Below are 18708 nucleotides of genomic sequence, written 5' to 3' on the forward strand. Positions count from 1 at the left end.
AGATCCTGAATAGTTTAAGTTAATGAGCAGCATCAGCGGCTTACGATGGGCATTCCCAGGGCGTGCTCTGGTAAGGCAATGTTATTATAAATCATTACATTGGTATATAAAAAAAACCTCGTTCTATTTATACTCGTATATCAGTTCAGTCCATTGTTTCTAAGATGTAAACAGTATACGTAAATTTGAAAGAGGCGGACGTGGTTTACAGTCTTTAACAATTTTTAACTTCTTGACCTCACATTCTTAGTTTGAAAACGGTGTACATGAAATAAATTCATCACCTTTTCCTTTTGTCAAGAAATGCTAGTTTAAAAAAAAAAAAAAGTCATCTAAAAGGAAACCACAAGGAATTACTAACAGCATTGCACTTCTAGGCTGCAGTTAATCTGCTGAGTATAATAGTACTCAGTAATAACTAAGTAATATATAACTAAGCTACCTGTGCTGTCGAGAACCTACACGCCTTTAATTCCCGAGCAAATTTCAGTCATTGCTCTTGCGAGTGCTGTATAATCTCAGCTCGCCTTTAGTCGTTAAAAGAGAATCGCTGGTCGCAGACCACGCGTAAGAATTAACATTAATTCAAATTAAGTGGATATTGAGGCCAACATTATTTATATATTAACATTAATATATGAAGAACGATGCTTCGATAGCAATGGTTGTGATTTGCTATCATCCACATCTGATTTACAGTCACGATGTGAATGTCTTGATATTTGTAACAGTTAATGACTATTTTAAATAAAGAAAAAATATATATAACTCCTCAAAAATTATTTCTTCATAAATTTCCCGGAACACATCTAGCACATTCTCGTCCATGACGTGAGGAACCTTTATCTAGTCTCTTTCGACTAAAGGGTGAGTTAGAAGATTTTTCATCCGGATAGTCGGATTTTTCGTCCCTCAGAACAGGTAAACCGACCCCGCACGGATCTACAGTCATGATTTAATCCATTAATTCATGTGTGTGTGTGCGCGCGCGCACACACACACAATTAATATTCCTACTGATAAAAAAATTTCCTGGTTTAAATGGAAATGCAGATGTTTAGATATGATTCAAGGTTGAGGAGAGTAATTATGCGATGTTCTTTCTACAGAAGATACTGATTATTGTTTGAATTATGACCAAAGCAAATAAGGCTATGAGTTCAGTGTATTGTCAGTTAATTACGTGTATCCTTCCTAGTTTGCCTGTTTTGCGGGAAGAAAAAACCCTTTCACCCCCGTATGGGACCAGCTAACTCACTTTCAGCTGAAAACGGTTCTAAAAAGTGGATTCTAGATTAAGCGCCTCCGTAGCGCAATTGGAAGCACTACAGTACGTTGCGGCCTTCGATTAGAAAAAGCCTAAATTCGATTCTCGTTATGACGGGAGGAATCTTTATATGGACTTTTTCAATTGAAGGTGAGTTAGCCGATCTCATACGGAGGTAGCAGGGTTTTTTTCTCCCGGAAACTCGGGTTTTTCATCCCGCATACAGACAAATCGGTCCTTCAGAACACACGCAATTTACAGACAAGAAAATATCAGCTGTGGTGGTGGTAATTGTGGACAGTAGATGGCGTTGATGTAGGTGATTGGTAGTAGAGGTTCTGTGTAGTAGTAGAGATGGAGAGTTGTACAGTAGGTGTCCTCCTGCGATGAGTCTTCGGACTCCTTGGAGGTGTCACGAATAATAATATTGAGCAGACTACATCTAAACGATTGTGCATAAATTTGGTCAGCTGAAACTGTTTGGAATTAAGAACCATTGGAGGGAGATCAGATGAGAATAACTCAAGTGGCATCCAGACTATGGATTGATGGGGGGGGGGGGATATAAATTACAGGAAAAGAGGAAACATGACTAAGATTTAGAACAGTCCTTAGAAGTTCTAGAGAATGTTGTGAATAAGAGTATAGAAATAAATTTTGTATTGAGAACGGTAAAGACGCACAAGACGTTTTCAGAATGGAAGATGGTTAATAAATTTAAGACAGTCATTGTGATTGTAAGAGTGAACCTTTTATGGTGATGTCTTGAAAAGTAATACGAATCCCATCCAGATAATATGATGACACCGCGTGAAATGAGAAGCCTAATTAGGTACTCAGATACCTCCGTAGCTCAGTTAGTATACACGAAGCCCTTTGGTGGGAAAGACCTGGGTTCGATTCTCGTTCATGACGTGAGGAACCTTTATCTAGTCTCTTTCGACTAAAGGGTGAGTTAGAAGGTTTTTCACCCAGAGTCGGATTTTTCGTCCCTCAGAACAGCAAACCGACCCCGCACGGATCTACAGTCATGAATACTTGCTCTCAGGGGATACAGCAGAGGAGTGACAAGACGGCTGCATTACTTCGTCGTAAACCCCCTCAATTAAGGGACTTCCGTACTAAGGGACAAATGAGAAGGGAAGGAATTTGGTAACGCAGTTAATTGGCCCACCAATCGGAGTCATAAAAAGAAAAGCACTGTTAGATGTGCAAGGGTGTTTCAAAAAGTAAGATAACACTCGCATGTGAAGGTCTCTATTGATATTAAGCATCGGTTCCCAACCAGTGGTAAGCGTACCCCTGGGGGTACGTGCTGGGCCGTTCAGGGGTACACGAAAAATAATCAGTAATGGCGGAAAAACAGGTAAAGTAAGCAAAATGCATTAAGATAGGCACCAAACAAAAGTGTCAGTATTTAAAAACAGCTATTTTAAAAACAAGGGGCAGAATTTATAGAAATGGGTTTAAAAGGGGTACACAAGAGGAAAAGGTTGGGAACCACTGATATAAAGCATGTATGACACCCAAGTCGGCTTTAGCAACCAAGTGGAAAACTGATACTGATTTGTGCCAAAGATTGCTGTATTTGTTTCAGGTTCACCAAGGCATTTATCCCGGAGTACACGAAATCCGATCGAACTGTCTCAAACCAAGATACAGAGTGGTGCACTGAGAAACACTAGAAGTAAGGCGTGTTATTAGCTGTGATAGAGAGGAAATCGCTGAAAATATAATGAGGACTGTGCGGCGGGTGGTCCACCACTTTTCAGTCAGTGCTGACTTGAGTTAGCAATGCCAAACCTATTTCTGGAACACGACATTTATTCAGCATATATGTCTATCAACCAGTGATGAATTTTCATCCCTTGACATGCAGAAATAGGATTACCATCTTGTAATCGTATGAGAAAACAGGTCTTGAAAACTATTCATTCCTCTTCCCCCCCCCCCTCCTCCAGCCGAAACGATGCATTTTCCAGGTGAGATGTGTTATATATATATAATTTTTATATTCACAAATCCTAAAGAGAATAAAAGATCCTGATGGTGCCTTCATAGGGTTCAATTCGCGAGTTAAAGTTTGGATTTATATGCTAAATCGAACAGGTTTTAATGGTTTTCAGTATCAATGTTTAAAGAAATTTAAATAAAAAATATTTTTTCATACGCAATTCCAACACGAATCCTCACAGGTGTATAAAAATGACAATCTTTCAAATTTAATCACTGTTAATCAGTCAAGGAATTGTTTTGATATTTTCTAAGCAAACAGTGATCACATAAAATCATCTGTTTAAAAAGCCTTCGCAACTCTTCATTCCTGGAGCAATTCCACTTAATAAACGTCAGAAGTCACTGAACCCAATGGATGGTCGACTAAATCCAGTTTTCGCCAACAACAAAAACTTTTGTATTTCAATTTCCTTTCTTTCAAGTTGAGCTTTCCAATTCCGTATCTTCATTACTAGTACTTCGGTACAATAAAGACGGGATACTTCCGCGTGCGTACGTGTACAATAATTAGAGCCAGCTGAAAAATTCGTGACAGTTTTGTCTTTACAGGTACAACGTACAGGTGTCACTCGGTCAAATCACCGTATGCAAGAGGCGGAAATATATTGCTGCATCGCGTTTTAGTTTAATATTAGAACACCTTCTGAATAAGAATTCGTGTATTTATTATTAGAACGGTAATTTGACTTTTGATCTTTAATTTTTTCTTCCTTTTATGCAAGTATTATTCTTAGCAAACTCTGAAAATTGAAAATCACTAAGCAAGCCAATCACGTGTGCGATACTGACAGTTGCGATGTTATCAGAAACTGTACGGTTGTCTTCACACGATATAAATTACAACGCAATCTAGGTATCATTGGCCTAGACAAAGTTCTTTTGGGATCTTTCAGAAGCAAAATCATACTTTTTTTTTAAAAAAAAAGCATTTGTATGTGAAATGAAAATAAAATTTAGTTGGAATTGTCATCGAATAATTAAATCCAAATAAACATAACGTTAAATGATTTATAACAAGAATTACATGTTTTGAGTTTCTGAATAATTCTTCGTGATAAAACTGTGGTAATAAAAGATATACGCAACGCTCATTCCGTCATTTTGTATTTAATCGTAACCATTTCAGCGGTAGTAGTACCGAGCTGAAATTGGGTATTTAAAGTTAACGCAACTAGAAATCTCAGTCCCATCTATGTAATAATGCCCCCGCCCCCATGTACTCAAATTCTGTAAGTAGAATTTGAAATGGATTCTTTTATCAGTTATAATAGATAATTTCTATTGGTGAACATTTTTCTCTTATCTTCATTTTTACTGCTCGTTCATAAATTACAATACTATTTTTAGAAGTTTTATCTCCTTTCCCATGCTGCCAAGTGCCATATAATGAACTATTGACCTATCACGAATATATACATCCCTTCAATGTATTACTCAATTTATCGATCAGTCTTTATTCTCTTAAGTAACCCAAATTTAAAACTTAAAAGGATGTCTGTACCTTATATTAATTACTTACTGCGAAAATGGTTATTAATAATAATAATATCTTACCTTAAGTCGGCATGGCATTCATCATTATGACATTCTATATAAAAAATAAAATAAAAAATAGCGCGAAAATTCATTTAAAAATTACCACTAATTTAGGTGAATCTCATTCAAGAGATTGAAAACTTACAGTACAACTTGTTGGTGGGTTAAGGATTAGACAAGTTGTATAGACTGACGTTAATTTGGGGACATGAAAAACATGGCCACTTAAAAGAAGTCACATTTAATTCATAATAAATTATGATAAAAACAATGGTGTTTAAATTTGTGATACTGGTGAATTTATTTTAAAAAGGTTTAGGAAAAGACTATTCAAAATGTCCAGTTATACACCGGGCAACAGATTTTACTACATAGTTCGGGGGAAAATTACAACCTTCGGAAAAAATTAGTAAAACCTTGAAAAGTCAAGTTAAAAATTATTTAACACATGATAATTCTAGAGATATTGACAGAACAGATTTATGTAGTGAATTACAAATAATAGCAAGGCGAATTCCAGAAAATACTTCCTCATTAGATGTCCTGTTATACACATGCAAAAATAGTTTAGACAATAGTATTCCAAATGTGTTTATTGCTCTGAGAATTTTTTCGACATGGCCAGTATCGGTAGCAAGTTCAGAAAGGAGTTTCTCGAAATTAAAACTTACAAAAACTTACTCGCTCTACGATGGCTCAGGAACGACTCACTGGTCTAGCAATAATATCTATAGAGCATGAAATTGCATCTACAATCAATATAGATGAATTAATTCAAAACTTTGCCAAAGTAAAAGCCTGAAAGATTAATTTTTCATAATTTTTGTATTTAAGATGTAATAATTTTCTTGCTATACAGATATTAGGAGTAATCATATTAATCAAAACCAATACATTTGTATACATAGTATACAAATGTATTGGTTTTGATTAATATTTTTTTAAAATGTTCATAATGATATTATTTTTATAAATATCCACATGCGTAGGTGTACGTGTGTGAGTATGACAAAAAAATATAGAGAGAGACAATGTATAGGGGCGCCTAAATTTTCTTTGCCTAGGAGCTTCAGATACTCTCTAACCGACCCTGGTGGAGGATGAGAAAGCAATTATTTATAGTTGTCTTTTTTTTTTTAATAGTTTTTATTTTAATCATTTTAGCATTGTCATTTGTAGTCACATCTTAATGTTTTAAATAATAGGAGAAGAAAATTCAATTTTAATAATTTCATTACTTGTGGATTTTCTTAAACCTATTTTGTAATAGTTTAGATATAAATATGTGAGGTTCTCGACTGCAATAGCGAAGTATGTTTAATCATTCTTAGGAATCCGCAAAAGGATGCCTCGAAGACAGAGCTGGTCCAGTGGAGCTACCTATTGTGCCCATTAGCGCTGTTGGTAAGAAAGCAAAATGACTGAGTAATGTGTGGGTCAACGTCACGTCATGCTTACGATGCGCGCGTGAGAGAGAAAGTAGAAATGTACTTTAACCTATTTTAAAACACGAGTACGTGAAAAGAGTAAAGCAAAACAGGAAAGGCCAAATACCATTTCGCTAAGCTGATTGCTGCGGAGTAAAAAAGCTATTTACAAAAATGGAAAAGGAGAAGCTAGTGGAATTAAAAACTACCGAGTTTCAATTCAGGCGATTTCAACTATTGTTACCTTTCTCAATGTGAAATATCCAGTTGTTTCGAATACAACTATGAGGGGAATGACCTGAAAAATCCTCGGGCAACCGGAAATTCTCATCTTTGAGTGAACAGCAGTCAAACAATACTTTAGTTATTTCCCTCAGATACTGAGGCACGCGACAATTTCATGGTAGACATAATCATTAAAATACATATTTAAGTAATCTCGTGACAATTCTCACCTTGAATATCATTGCCACACACCACTCATTTAAACCTGGAGTTTAAAGGAATACCTCAATGGCACAGAGTTACCTACGTGTTAAAACTGTCTTCATTTGTGAACAGGCTGTAAAATACAGGGGGGGAGGGAGAGAATATTGATTATGCGTATGAGGAACGAAAGGAGTGGAATATTTTTTTTATGTAAATATATTTCTATCTTACTGAAACAACTGATGTTTAAGTTCTAGGATATCTATCTTTGAGGGTTAATCGTTCCGGCTCGGAGCAAAAAATTTTACTCAGAAAATAACTGCTCCGCTGAAAAAAGCATATATTTATTTATTTTCTAAAAATCTATGACAAACACACACTGCTTATCTTCACTATAAACAGAAATTTACTTTTATTTCCATTTTGTATTTAATAAATTTAAATTATCAATATTCTTATTCCTTATTACTAGTAACAATAAATAAAAAAATACTATATTTGAGTTATTTTTTTTTCACTATCATAATTCTTAAATTAAACCTGAACAGTCAATAAATAAATATAAATATTTTTTTCTGATGGGACATTATTTTCTGATTTGATTTTTTAAAATTCATTTTATTTTATTTATTTTTGCTGAGACCAGGAAATATAGAGAAACAAGCAAATTGTTCCAATACGGACAGCTATCTGGAAAATTAAAAAAAAAAAAAAAAAATGACGTGATTCGTGCGATTAGAAAAAAAAGAAAAACGGAAAAAAGTTCCTTTTGAATTGTTCCGAGGAGAAAACATTTTATTTTGGTTCAAAACAATTTCAATCCCTATTTAAATTTGATCCCGTCAAGGCGTACAAATACAGATATTGGTGCAAGACAATCACGATGACAAAAAGAAACTGAAAGCCACAGGAAGTTAAGCTATGGCGACTAAATGAATTAGTTGAAGCTGGACTTCAAGTTCAACTAATTCATTCAACTTCAGCAAATATGATATGTATGCATGTATTTTACGTACAATTATATATTTTCAGTTGGATAAAAATATGTCGAGCATCCGTAACTCAGTCAGTACAGACGAAGCCCTTTGGTTGGAAAGACCTCACGTCACTGACGGTTCGATTCCCGTCAGTGACGTGAGGAACCTTTATCTAGTCTCTTTTGATTTAAGGTGAGTTAGCCGGTCTCATACGGAGGATTTTTCTTCCATCAGAACAGGCAAACCGACCCGTGAACACACGCATTTACAGATATAGGACACACCGGAGGCATAGGACTAACCACCTTATCCTCGATACGGTAGCGGTTAAATGTAGAAAATCCTCGACACCGCATAGTAAAAGAGGAGAGACGGAAATAAAAAAAAATAATAATTTGTCTTCTTTTTTAATATAATTTTGGAAGGTTATGTATGTAGAGCATGTTATGTACTTTTCGAAAATCACGATGTAAAATTTAAAGTTATAATTCTGTTTTTTTCCCAACGAAACTTTAACCTTCCTTTTTAAACCTAATTAACATTTTGAAATAATTATTTTAATCCTGGGATACAACAATAATTCTGATTTAATTTCGTGGAGCTGTCCAAAATTATGTAATTTTTGATTGGTAAACTTGAAGAGTCAACCTTGTTTTCAAATTTATTTCGAAAATGAGACTTAGATTGTTGCTTATTCCATGGAGCAAAAACATTACGACACCAACATTTAGTCCAAGGATCTGTTAATATGCTAGCTATCATTCACCCACTAATGTCTATATGTGTTCTCCGGCCAGTTTGCCTTTATCGAACAAAATGACGGAATATCACTGATAGAGAGGGAGAAAAAATAATAACTTTTGATTATTTAGTATCGACTTCTGGATCTTGAGAGATCGGTGTATAGTACAGAGGCCAATGACATGCTAAATGGTGATTAATAGCGTGTATACATGGAGCGAATACAGTTTATTATTCTGCCCATGACGCTTCTGGATGGGAGGGGATGTCAATCTGGTATTGCTACTTGATGCTGTGTGTGTGTATTTAAGGCGCGGTGGGGGAAAAAATAATTGCACATATCCGTCGTGTGGTGAAGGACATTTTAAAAATACCGCGAATGCCTCGAGGAGTACAGACGATATCGTTTTAAATTCCTCGCACAAACATTAATTGGCCAAAGGATGTCTTACTGATTTTGATTAAGAAGTATTTCAGACTTCATTTACATGACTGCTTTTCTATTTTATTTGCAAGACGTAAATAAAACCTGCTTCATATATTTTTAACAACACACAGGACGCTGCAAAACCCATAACACATCTGTGACCTGTGCGGGCAAACGGATCTTGAAATTAAATAAATTAATAATAACAATCCTCTTATTTGAAATGGGGGATACACTTAGTTTTACACGTGGCATAAATATCAACGTCAACAAAATAAAATTTCACTTGAAAGACATGTGTGAGCAATGTCAGATTGCCTAACATATCAAAATATTTTGGTTAAAACTATCTCAAAGATTACCATGCCCAATTTCGTTTCATTTGATGAAATGTAATAACTGTTTCTATATTTTCCTTAATTGTAAACCTGCTCAGAACTTTTCCATTTACAATGCAGTTCAACACCGAAGTCATTTCCTTCTGTGTAGGAATGACAGACTAAATACCATCCACCAGTGGTACCAGCCTTAGAATTTGTTGGGTCCACCTTGGACCCTGGAAACGAAGGGCGAGTGCCTTCGTACACAAACCAACCTTTCTCAGCTTGTAGAGTTTTTCGTGTTCATCTTTTCAGTATTTGAGGGGGGAAAAATTCAATGTTTTTCACATTAATTGTGATTCATCATTTTTATTTATTTTTTATATATCGCACATGCAGCTGCACAAAACCTATAGCAAATCAATGCTGTGTATAGGCATTGATTTGCTATAGGTTTTAATTGAGTTAAGAGAAAAGCAATTTCTGTAACTTCACAAAGATTTTTATTTTATTGATATAGAGCCAAGTCAGAAGATTCACTGACTCAGTATGTAATAATCAGAAGAATAATAAAATGAGCAAAGAGAGGTTTATTTCGATCCAATGTTAAGACTTGCACTCGAGTACAAGAAAACCACTACTGCAGTTTGAAATTATAATAGTTGTATATCATACACCGCGTTTCAAAACGTAAATGCTACGTTATATCACAGCCTTTCTGAAACTGGAAAACCGTTTTGGTTTGAATTAGGCAGCTTTTTTTTTTTAACTTTTGAAATTTAAATTCGTACTGAAGAAGAGAATTAACAAAACAGAGGTACACCCTGTTGAATAACAGATCATCGAGCAGTCAAAATCTCAAGTTCATCAAAATAATTATTCAAGCTGGACAAATGTCCATGTTTTAACTAATTAAATTGCTTAGTAGGCAATCAAAGCAAATGGCTATCTCAGAGTGCAGTACAAAATATAAAATATAATAAACGGAATCATTTATTTCACATTAATTCTATGATAAAAAAAAGTGAATCAAATACTTTCAATATGCATTGAGTTAAAAGATTCATAGTTCTTGGGTGCGAGTGAAATATTGACAATTAATGCATTTAGCGTCGATGTATTCAGCACTACCTCTGGGTCCATATACATTAGACTTGACCATTCGCATTCAACACATATATTCCCTTTTTTCATACAGTTTCGATGGTCTCTTCTCCCACCATCTGTTACACTGTGAAAACTCCCCTGAATCTAAGCAGCAGGCTCCTCTTATCAATTTGTCTCAACCATGTTACTGTTTCACATCCTATATTCCATCCTCGGTATTCCACATTTCCTTAATCTCTCTCCTAACTCAATAGTAACGACTATTCTAACTTTCACCCATTCATTATTCACCCGCTGGATTTTCTCCAATATTTCTTTCTATCCTCAAATGTGGGTAACCGAATCTGTCCAGTTCAGATGGACAGATCTGGTAGGATCGCCAACCATCCTTTACACAAGCTGACCTGGTTAACAAAGTAGTGTTTTCGCTCTCTAATAGGCCACAGGTTCGAATCCCATTGCGAAAGTATAATTATCATGTGCTTCAGAGACTCAGTTGTCAAGTGTAAAAATCCCCTATAACAAATTAGCAGTGTACGAGTTTCATACCAAAGTGCTGAGTCATCGCGTCACTGTAGACCAGTGGTTCTTAACCGGTGTTCCCCGGACCACTTGTGTTCCGCCGGTGAAAGATGTCGTATGACACAGTTCTGAGTGTAATTGGTTACTCTGATCCTAACAACTGAAGACTGCTTTGTGCATTGACTTCTAAGCCAATAGAATATCGTTTATAGGTATTATTTTTAACGTGTAAAAATTTAACAATATTAGAAGAAAAGATTAAGTTATTTTCCTTCCTTAAATACACACAGTTATGACTGGATACGAAATCCATTTGCCACAGTTAATAGATCGAGTTGTGAATTTTCGTTACAAGAAGAGCAACAATTAGTTACCTTGTCAACGGATCGTACTCTAAAAATGAAATTCTCTGAAATAACTCTTGAGAAATTTTGGATTTTTGTCCAAGCTGAATACCCAACTCTCTCCACAAGGGCACTGAAAATTTTGTTACAGTTTTCAACATCATACGTGTGTGAGCTCGGTTTCTCAATATTAACCAATATAAAAACTAAAACGTGTGATACCGATATAGACAAAGAGTGAGGGTAGCTATATCACATATTAGACCTGATATTGCTGAAATCTGCAAAGCCAACAAGCTCAAGTATCGGATTAATATAGGTTCCATTTTTTTAAAAGGAAAGTCCATGCATATTTTTATTGTTAGTTTTACGACTCTAATGCTTTTGGTGTTCCCCAAGTTTTTCTCATAATCAAAAGTGTTCCGTGACTTCGAAAAGGTCAAGAACCACTGTTGTAGACTGATAAAGCCTGGGCCTCGATTTGTTTCTAGTGCTGTTACGGTATTGTTTTCACAAAAGGTTTAATTTAATCCTCCAAAGAAATGTTTTGATTTGTTAATACTTAAAACAATACATTTCTTTAGTACTGCGATTAAAGATTATCGATGCTTTTCCTTGGGAATGTTTAGGTGTCGTATTTGTCCTATAGTTTAGTGATGATTTTTTAAGTGTACTTTTGTCACTACTAAATGGCAACTTTATTACGAACAGCTCCACATTTAGGAAAATGGCGAGGCGTTCCTAATAAAGTGGTCACTCAGTGTCCATCATCATGTTGGCTAATCGTAATTTTAGTGTTCTTATTACTGCAGCCATCCTGTGTGTCCTCTGTATTCCGACCTTCTATCCATATCATTCACAGATACTTTACCTTCTCTATCTCTTACCTTTATTGTTGCGCTTTACTTTGTAAAGCGCAACCTTTACTTTTGATAACACCTAGATCTCCAAAAAGGATCAGATTTCCCAAATTAGCCAACCTTGGAATATGTTCACAGATTTGGGATGGTACACCTAAAGCCTCCCTTAAATGCTTGATGCTATCCATAAGCGGGTAACCTCTTAACTGGTAACCCCCCCCCTCAAAGATGTTCAGTTCTGCCACATTTTCTCTTCTACGTATTTTCATGGACACTGTTCTGCTAAACTGGCCACATCATTTCTTCATTTTCCAAGCCTGTAAAAACACGGCAGTTACTGGTCGACATCCATTTACTGTCCGTTTTCTAACTTATCGAACTAAATTCTTTTCATCTATCTCTACTGTTGTTCTTTGTAAAGCGCAACCTTCAAGTTGTTCACATCGGCATTTCCTTCTTGCTAACACGTTACACCGATATGATATGGGCTTTGCAACTTTTCCTGTGCGGGTGTGATTTTAAGTATAAGATTCCGCCATACAGATTTATATTGTACAAATTTCACAAGGTATTGACGGTGAAGTAATATTTTCCCTCATCTGCGCACAACGCCGATATGTAATTAAAAAAAAAAAAAAAAACTATGTATATCAAAGGTGTTCTGAATAAATTTCTGGAAACCTCGCTGCAAATAGCTGACGATGGACTATGTCATCGATATAAATTAAAAAGCAACTGTTCAGCTACAGAATTCAGTAGTACCCAACGTGTCATTCTCCTGCAAAACATCGCTCATCGCTTAAATTAATAAAATTTAATCGGCTAGTATTAAATGTAAGCAAAGTGAATTTTATTGTAGCTGATTTAATCCTTATTATGATTAACTTTCTTCGACATACTTAATTTCCTTGAATAATATTAAACATTAGCAGCATCAAAGCCCGTTTAATTTTTGTTGTTATTAATAGAACATGTTAACGATGTTGAGTGGTATGCCTCAACATTGAGGGAAAAAAGGAAGCATTCTTTTAACTAATGAGTTTCATTGTAAACGCAGTATTCGTACAATAGGGAGAGAAATATTCCTACTTTACTCATTCAGATTCAACTCTGTTGGATAATTATACCTAAGTGATTTTAAGCACATTTTATTTTTGCACAATAATGCAAACTAGTTGCGTAAAGAGTACTGTCAACATATAAAAGGACCTAGCGATTTATTTAAAACAAAACAAAACAATGCTATTAAAATCCTTTTGCACATTATCAGTATCTTCATGCCTTTATTCTTTTCCCCATGAGACAAAAACGATACCCCCCCCCTCCATCACCACACAGTAAGAGAAATGGGATGCAAAGCGCCATTAAATTTATATTTTGTGCATTCTCATTTAAAAAAACTAATTCTCATCAAAAGAAATGAAGTGTTCCTCGGTTGCATCTGTAATTAATTTTAATGTAAAACTAATTCTTAACTGTTCCGATTGTTGTTTACTTGCACTCTTAGATAAAGAACGTAAGGCTAGAGGTTACTCTACCAGGTAGAGCAAAGAGCTTTTCATGAACTTTGATCAAAAACAGGGACTTTACATCAATCACATTCAAGGTAACTTGGAATGTAGAGTGCAGTGTCGCAACCATATTACGAATACTTTCGCCGTGGAATATGGCAGCTCCAGTTTGTATCGTATTTATCATAATCATACCAAGAAAATTACCATTTTCTTCAATTTCTGATTGACGTATATAAACACATGAATACATTATAGGAGATGACCTATGCTGTGCAATGTCATGAGTGTCTCTAAACCCCCCCCCCGAAAAAATTAATTATTAATTTTTTTAGTAATTAAATTTTCTAATTTTCAAAAATAATTTCCAATTTTTTAGAATAAAAAAATAAATAAGAAACAGGGATGGTACTACCCAGAAATATTATTTTACGAGCCCTAGAAATTAGAGTTGGGAAAAAAATAAATATATATATTTTTAAAAAACAAGAATACTGCCTATCCACAAAACTGAAGAAACACGTAATGAGAAGGATAAATTAGCAGTCGAACAAAATATATATACGCACACTGCTATCAAAATCAGAGTCGAAAGTAATATAATGTGATACGTTGATTTTGTTTCACAAATCGGGTTGTATTTATTTTTTCCAAACACACGAAGAAGTGCACGACCACAAATTGACAATAAAATATATGACTTACTGAGAGCGAGCAACGATTCATTTCCAGTCACATATTCTACGACCAAAAAAGTGAGTAACGAAAAAATTGCCGACTGGGAGACCACAGAGTTTTAATACGAAATTTAGAGTTACTATTCGAATGTGTTTACATGCATCTAAACGGTGAAATATCGTTTCACAGTTATTAATAAAGAGCTGTAGGGTTAAATTTCAAGTTTCAGTTTTTAACATCCGCTTGGTAGTTAAAACTGTTAAGGCAACTAAATTAACAAGCAGTAGGCTTCGGCTATTCGCTTTCATGATATTAAAAGTGACATACGTCGGAAGCGCTGTAATATTTCAGTTTCAACATGCAGTGATAATTTATATGATAATGGTTCATCTATTCATAATTTTCAATCGAATCTGAGGAATAATACACATTACGCTTTTCCTATCGTCCTTTCTTCCCGTGGTTGATATATTATCGCTGGGCCTTTGTTCTGTAAATTATTATAATTTTTTTTTTTATTTTTTAGTAGAAAAATATGTCAAAAGCCAACAATATTTCGTGAAGAATTGAAACACTTGATTCGAATTAAAACATTTACAAGATAATGCATCGAATTTATTAGAGAAACGATTATAAATCAAAACTAATATTTAAAAAATATTTAAAGAACTCGCATTGCAAATCACAGTTTCACCATGCCCACACGGCTGAATGCTAACACTTCGTCGAAACGTTGTTTACTTACTTTCTTTTCTTTATCATCAAAATAAAGTTGCTAGTGCGAATGAGTCAATGAATTACTTTAAATAGAAAATACATTCAAGCGTGTTGTTTACGTCCCAGTATACTAACAAGTCATTCAACACAATTAAATGTAGCAAATTTATATGTACTTATTTACAGCACCTTAATTATGCTAAATGACCTAAGCAATCAAGACACTATTTCAGATTTTGTAAGTCTAAATGTAATCTAAAATTAAGCGACTTCTATTTCTGCTTTATAAATATCGTATAACATAAACCGTGTAAAAAGTGAAATACGACTTACTTCTGTGCAGTCGAAGTCATAACATTCTGAAATTTTCTGATAAAGTTCTTTAATATTAGTAAACCCAGATATTATACCAGTCGGACTTCCTTGAGCCTGTTGGCAATGAAACACCCATCTTGGTTTCTGTACAGGTAAGTCCGGAGTATAACTTCCTGTAGCTCCATTCGAATGGGTACCGTTTGAGGCAACCGGAGGTAGTGATGGCCTTGCAACAGTCTCGTCCATCCCATTAGTTTGGGGTTCGCAGTCCCGTTTTCTTCTAAACAGAGGCATTGTGACACGTTTTAAAAAGTGTAATTCACTTGGCAAATCTAGAAATTATCACGACAACTTCTCAGTTTAAACGCAGCTAGTTATAAAGCTAAATCCATAACAATCAAGAAGCTTGTTTACTTTATCTCAGTTACTTGCACGAAATAAACGGAAACATTCTGACACAAAATATGGCCACTCAAAGTAATGTTAAGGATTCTCAGAACTGGCACACTTTTCTTCAGGAGCAACATACACGCTAACTAAACACTTTGGGGACACATGGAACAAAGAATGAAATCATAACGCTACTTCATCTCTCCCAACAGATGTTAAAGCTGACAACACCCCAGCCCGTCCGTACGACGTAAGGAACTGCATTAGTTTGCGGCGGAAACGGTCAACAGCCTGTGACGAACAACCACCTGACGTGTTTTGAGGTAATGGCTGGCTATTGGTTGAACGGTACAGGTGACACTGCGTCTATGAATCTATCAGTGGTGTTTGAGCAATTCTTTCGGTCTAAGATAACAATAATAACTTTCTACCAGGAGGAAAGGAAGTTTGCTACGTTATCAAAATGCAGTTAAAAAAAAAAAAAGCTTATTTAATCGCAATGAAAACCAGTAGTTTTTGAATGGTGTATTTAAACTAACAAGCTTCGTTTCAAAACCGATTAACTTTATAATGTTTCGAAAAAGAAAAAAAAAAAACTGTAATTAGCATTGCAGACGACAACTATTCACGAAGACTCGCAAACTTCCAAGCATGCGTGTTGACTAGTAAATATACACTTAATCATGTTTGCATGCAGAACATGAACGAACAAAATTTTTTGTTTGTTTGATTGATTTTTTTAAATTCCCGTCAAAAGAAATATTCTTATTTGGCTTTATATTATATTGACAATTTTATAATCTACATTCTCTTAAAATGCAATATGGCTGTTATTTTAAAAAATGGATTGCCAATATTCTTTATTTTCTCAGTAGGAATAATATTTTACTATCTTCTGGCCGGATGAACTGTTCTGCAGGTTTAGAAATTATCTCTTCAGGGAAAAAAAAAAAAATTAAAGAAAGTATACAGGAAACTAAAATGGTATGGAAATACTTCGATATTAATTACAAAAAAAAAAAATAATAATCTGCATTTTCATGCAGGGGGAAAAAGCTACATTACGCCTCATTTCACGGTTCTTCAGCTAAGTATCTGTCAATCAACCAATTTAATTTGTTGAATGAAGCAAATTAAACACAGTTCCTGTAACTGCGAGAATTCAAGGAAATTTAGTCTTCTCCTGTTTATTATAATCGAGAACGGTTACTAAGTATGGCATTTTCCCCAAGCCCAGACTAAAAAAAAACCACATCTAAAATAGCAGCACTGTTTTAAAGGTAATATAAGGCATTGATTTACAAATATTTAGTTAATGGAGGCGTCGAGTTATAATAATTCAGTGAAATATGCTTAGTTGCATAATGCCTTCATTTGCAAAAATAAAATCAGTGAAGAGCTTCCCCACCCCCATACACGGGCATATCATCATTATTGCACGTACGTTAAAGCTTTTATATTGCTGTGATTTGTCTCTTATTATTATTCACATTCACTTTACATTTTAGAGTTGGCGTCGATTATCAGAAAAGTTTCTCTTCTAAATCTTTGACATTAGGCGTATGAAGTTGGAGATGAAATTTTAAATTCAAGATATATTGTGTTCGGAAGTATACTTTTCAGCGTAATATGCAATACAACATATATTCACTACTTTATTTGGTGATTATTTGTCGTATTATTTTGCAGAAATGTTCCCATCACATTATCAGCATTATTGCACGTACGTTAAAGCTTTTATATTGCTGTGATTTGTCTCTTATTATTATTCACATTATTATGAATAATTAATCATAATAGTAATTATTATTAATAATTTAATAAATTAAACAAACTTTTCTATTCATACATACTGTTTATGATATATACATGCGCACAAATGTGCATGAATACATTCATACATACACTACATAAGTTATATGCATAATATACATAATAATAATTATCATGTGCACAAAGTATTCATCTTTATATATACAATGACGACATTGTTATTATTAAATTTTCTGTTCACTACACAATTAGAATACAATAATAATTTTTGCAATAGATAACCCACCATCTACACTATTTAATAATCGTACCTCGTACACACACCACATTTTTATCCGTTATCTATAAATTAGTCCGTCTACTGCCCACTAACAGTATTTTATGCTGTTAATTAGGTGTGTTTTTTGGCCGATTTGCTTTTATGCTATCTGAAACACTCATTTCCCGGAGAGAGAGAGAGAGAAAACCTTACACGAAAACATATTAAGCTACACTATAACAACATATGTATTCTGTACACGTCGTTATAGCGTATCTAAATGGACTCATCACCGTAGTATAAAATGATAAATCTGACCTTTTGATAAAAAAAAGATATTATCGCACAGCAATAACAGAACATAGAATACTAACAGCCGAACACTATGTCACTACAAGTATGCTAAATAGCATTACTTTGATGCTAACTACAGAATAGAGGGAACTTGGATGTTCTAAATATGTTAAACAGATTACCATTTAAAAACAGAACCCTTGCAACAACAGTATCCTAAAAAGGGACCTTAAAAGCATACCACGAAAGAGAAATACGCATTCCACATGACTTACAGACAGTGCCGGATTAAGGGGCGGGCTGACCGGACATCCGCCCAGCGTGCCAAAACTAAGGTTGACACTAGAGCCTGCGCTCCTTCCAAAAATAATTACCTGGCAATGGAAGCATTGTTATACTTTCTTCCGCTCCGAGAAGATGCAAATATTGAAAGAACATAAAATAATTCATTATCTTCTATTGATAGAAATGTCTACTTAGCAAGTACGAAACAGTCACATATTTAAGAATGCTGTATATATACTGTTTATCTTTATATATGTATACTAGAATAACTTGTTGAGAATGTATTCGCAATAATAAAGCAAAATTAGAATAGAGTTTAAAAATCAAACACTGTACATTATTCCACAAAAGTATAAATAAGGAAAAAGGAAAGAAATAGGAACTATTAACGATTTAACTATTCTCTGCTTGTAATAAACATAAACAAATATAAATAAACCGATTAAATACAAACCACATGACAATTATCTAAACTAAACTAATTATCTTTTTTTTCTTTTTTTGGGGGGGTCA

The 18708-nt window shown here is 34.5% G+C and overlaps 1 protein-coding gene across 1 annotated transcript in view; it reads right to left on the reverse strand.

Annotated features, from left to right (window-relative positions):
• The window catches only part of kermit (PDZ domain-containing protein GIPC-like protein kermit), a 149931-nt gene extending 134084 nt beyond the window's left edge, over positions 1-15847 (reverse strand). The window contains exon 1 of the mRNA XM_090410166.1: positions 15213-15847. Coding sequence (XP_090266292.1) covers positions 15213-15488 — 276 coding nt within the window. The 5' untranslated portion in view covers positions 15489-15847. The remainder of the gene's footprint in view (positions 1-15212) is intronic.
• Between the last annotated feature and the right edge of the window lie 2861 nt (positions 15848-18708).

Source organism: Typopeltis vanoorti, chromosome 20 (genome assembly GCF_054136105.1).
Source record: "Typopeltis vanoorti isolate ZY-2024b chromosome 20, IOZ_Tvanoo_1.0, whole genome shotgun sequence".
Lineage (NCBI taxonomy): Eukaryota > Metazoa > Arthropoda > Arachnida > Uropygi > Thelyphonidae > Typopeltis > Typopeltis vanoorti.